Source organism: Tamandua tetradactyla, chromosome 6 (genome assembly GCF_023851605.1).
Source record: "Tamandua tetradactyla isolate mTamTet1 chromosome 6, mTamTet1.pri, whole genome shotgun sequence".
Classification (NCBI taxonomy): domain Eukaryota; kingdom Metazoa; phylum Chordata; class Mammalia; order Pilosa; family Myrmecophagidae; genus Tamandua; species Tamandua tetradactyla.
In genome coordinates this window covers 126,999,945-127,001,911 of record NC_135332.1, presented here as the reverse complement: position 1 = coordinate 127,001,911, position 1,967 = coordinate 126,999,945, and the positions used below count along the sequence as shown (strand labels likewise).

The following is a 1,967-nucleotide window of genomic DNA, read 5'->3' as shown; positions in this document are numbered from 1 at the left end:
TAAAATCAGATGTGATTTTGGAATTGTCTATTTCTCCCATGGTAAATGGTACTTTATTTATTTTGAATCCCTGTTATTTGGTGCACACCCTCTGATGGTGAGGTTAGGGTGTCCACTTGGCCGAGTGATGATGCCCCTTTGTCTAGTTAGGGGAGCACTGGCCTGACTGTTACTACAAAGATATTTCTTGGCTGGTTGATAAAACAGAAGGCTGGTGTAGTAAATGATCAGTCAGTTGATTGCAGCTGCAGTTGATTACATCTGTGATCAACTAAGGTGTGCCTCCCACACACGAGATAATCCATACAGCTGAAGAGTTTTGTTCTAGTTTGCTAGCTGCCAGAATGCAATATGCCAGAAATGGAATGGCTTTTAAAAAGGGGAATTTAGGAGCAGTCGTGCATTCCCAGCCTCACCTCGGGTATACGGATTGCATAAAAAGCAAAACTACACAGTCTTGACTGTGTAGTTTTGTTTTTAGGTTTAGAGGCTCACCGATTCATGTCAGAGATGGTCGAAAAAAACAACTCTAGATAGGACGTCGTTTCAGAAGCAACCTCAGGCTTAGTCCCACCCTTTTTGGGCACTCCTGAGAAATCAGAGTGCCTAAAAAGATGACAACGCAAGCACCGACGTTTCAGCAGCCGTTACAAAGTGTTGTGGTACTGGAGGGTAGTACCGCAACCTTTGAGGCTCACGTTGGTGGTTTCCCGGTTCCTGAGGTGAGCTGGTTCGGGGATGGCCAGGTAATTTCCACTTCCACTCTGCCCAGCGTGCAGATGTCCTTTAGCGATGGCCGCGCTAAACTGACGATCCCCGCCGTGACTAAAGCCAACAGTGGTCAGTACTCCCTGGGAGCCACCAATGGATCTGGACAAGCGACTAGCACTGCTGAGCTTCTCGTGACAGCTGAGACAGCACCACCCAATTTCATTCAACGACTACAGAGCATGACCTTGAGACAAGGAAGCCAAGTGCGACTCCAAGTGAAAGTGACTGGAATCCCTACACCTGTGGTTAAGTTCTACAGAGACGGAGCTGAAATCCAGAGCTCCCTTGATTTCCAAATTTCACAAGAAGGCGACCTCTACAGCTTACTGATTGCGGAAGCGTACCCCGAAGACTCCGGGACCTATTCAGTAAATGCCACCAATAGCGTTGGAAGAGCTACTTCAACAGCCGAATTGCTGGTTCAAGGTGAAGAAGTAGTACCCGTTAAAAAGACAAAGACAATAGTTTCGACTGCTCAGATTTCAGAAACAAGACAAACCCGAATTGAAAAGAAGTTTGAAGCCCATTTTGATGCCAGATCAATTGCAACAGTTGAGATGGTCATAGATGATACCACTGGGCAACAGCTGCCACATAAAACACCTCCCAGGATACCTCCTAAGCCAAAGTCACGGTCACCAACTCCACCGTCCATCACTGCCAAGGCACAGCTGGCTTGACAACATTCCCCATCCCCAGTCAGACACTCCCCATCCCCAGTCAGACACGTGCGGGCACCCACCCCTTCTCCGGTCAGGCAAGGCCTCTTTAGAAAGACCAGGTTATTATGCATTCCTGAATTAGGCTTTACCCAATAAGAAGATAAATAGAAGGAAGAAATTAAACATCTAGATAAAAGAGGTAACTCAAAAGGTGGCTGAATGTGATTTTTACAAATGCTGCTTCACTGCCACTGGTAAACTGAGCAACTTTATAAGGCCTGCTAATTCTGAATTCTTGTTTCTGCACCATTTATGAAATAGCAGCCTCCGGGGCCAAAAAATGGCAGAGAAAAATGAGAAGAGCACAGAATTTCGGGTTGGAAGCTCTAAGTTCAAATCAGCCCAATCACTGACTTCCAGATTGATTTAGGGCAATAATTGAAATGGTAAAAACAATAGTTACCATTTATTGATTACTTCCTTATTATAAGACATTGGACTTGCATACTGCATCCATTATCTCACTGAATAGTC

The 1,967-nt window shown here is 45.4% G+C and overlaps 1 protein-coding gene across 1 annotated transcript; it reads left to right on the top strand.

Annotated features, from left to right (window-relative positions):
• The first annotated feature begins 406 nt into the window (after window positions 1–406).
• On the top strand, window positions 407–1,495 carry LOC143686354 (SPEG neighbor protein-like). Its single transcript, XM_077163222.1, has one exon. The coding sequence runs from the start codon at window positions 615–617 to the stop codon at window positions 1,449–1,451; it is 837 nt and encodes a 278-aa protein (XP_077019337.1). The 5' UTR covers window positions 407–614; the 3' UTR covers window positions 1,452–1,495.
• The last annotated feature ends 472 nt before the right edge of the window (window positions 1,496–1,967 follow it).

Excerpts from the sequence above, each read along its gene's own strand:
- LOC143686354 (XM_077163222.1), top strand. The coding sequence starts at position 615 with ATGACAACGCAAGCACCGACGTTTCAGCAGCCGTTACAAAGTGTTGTG.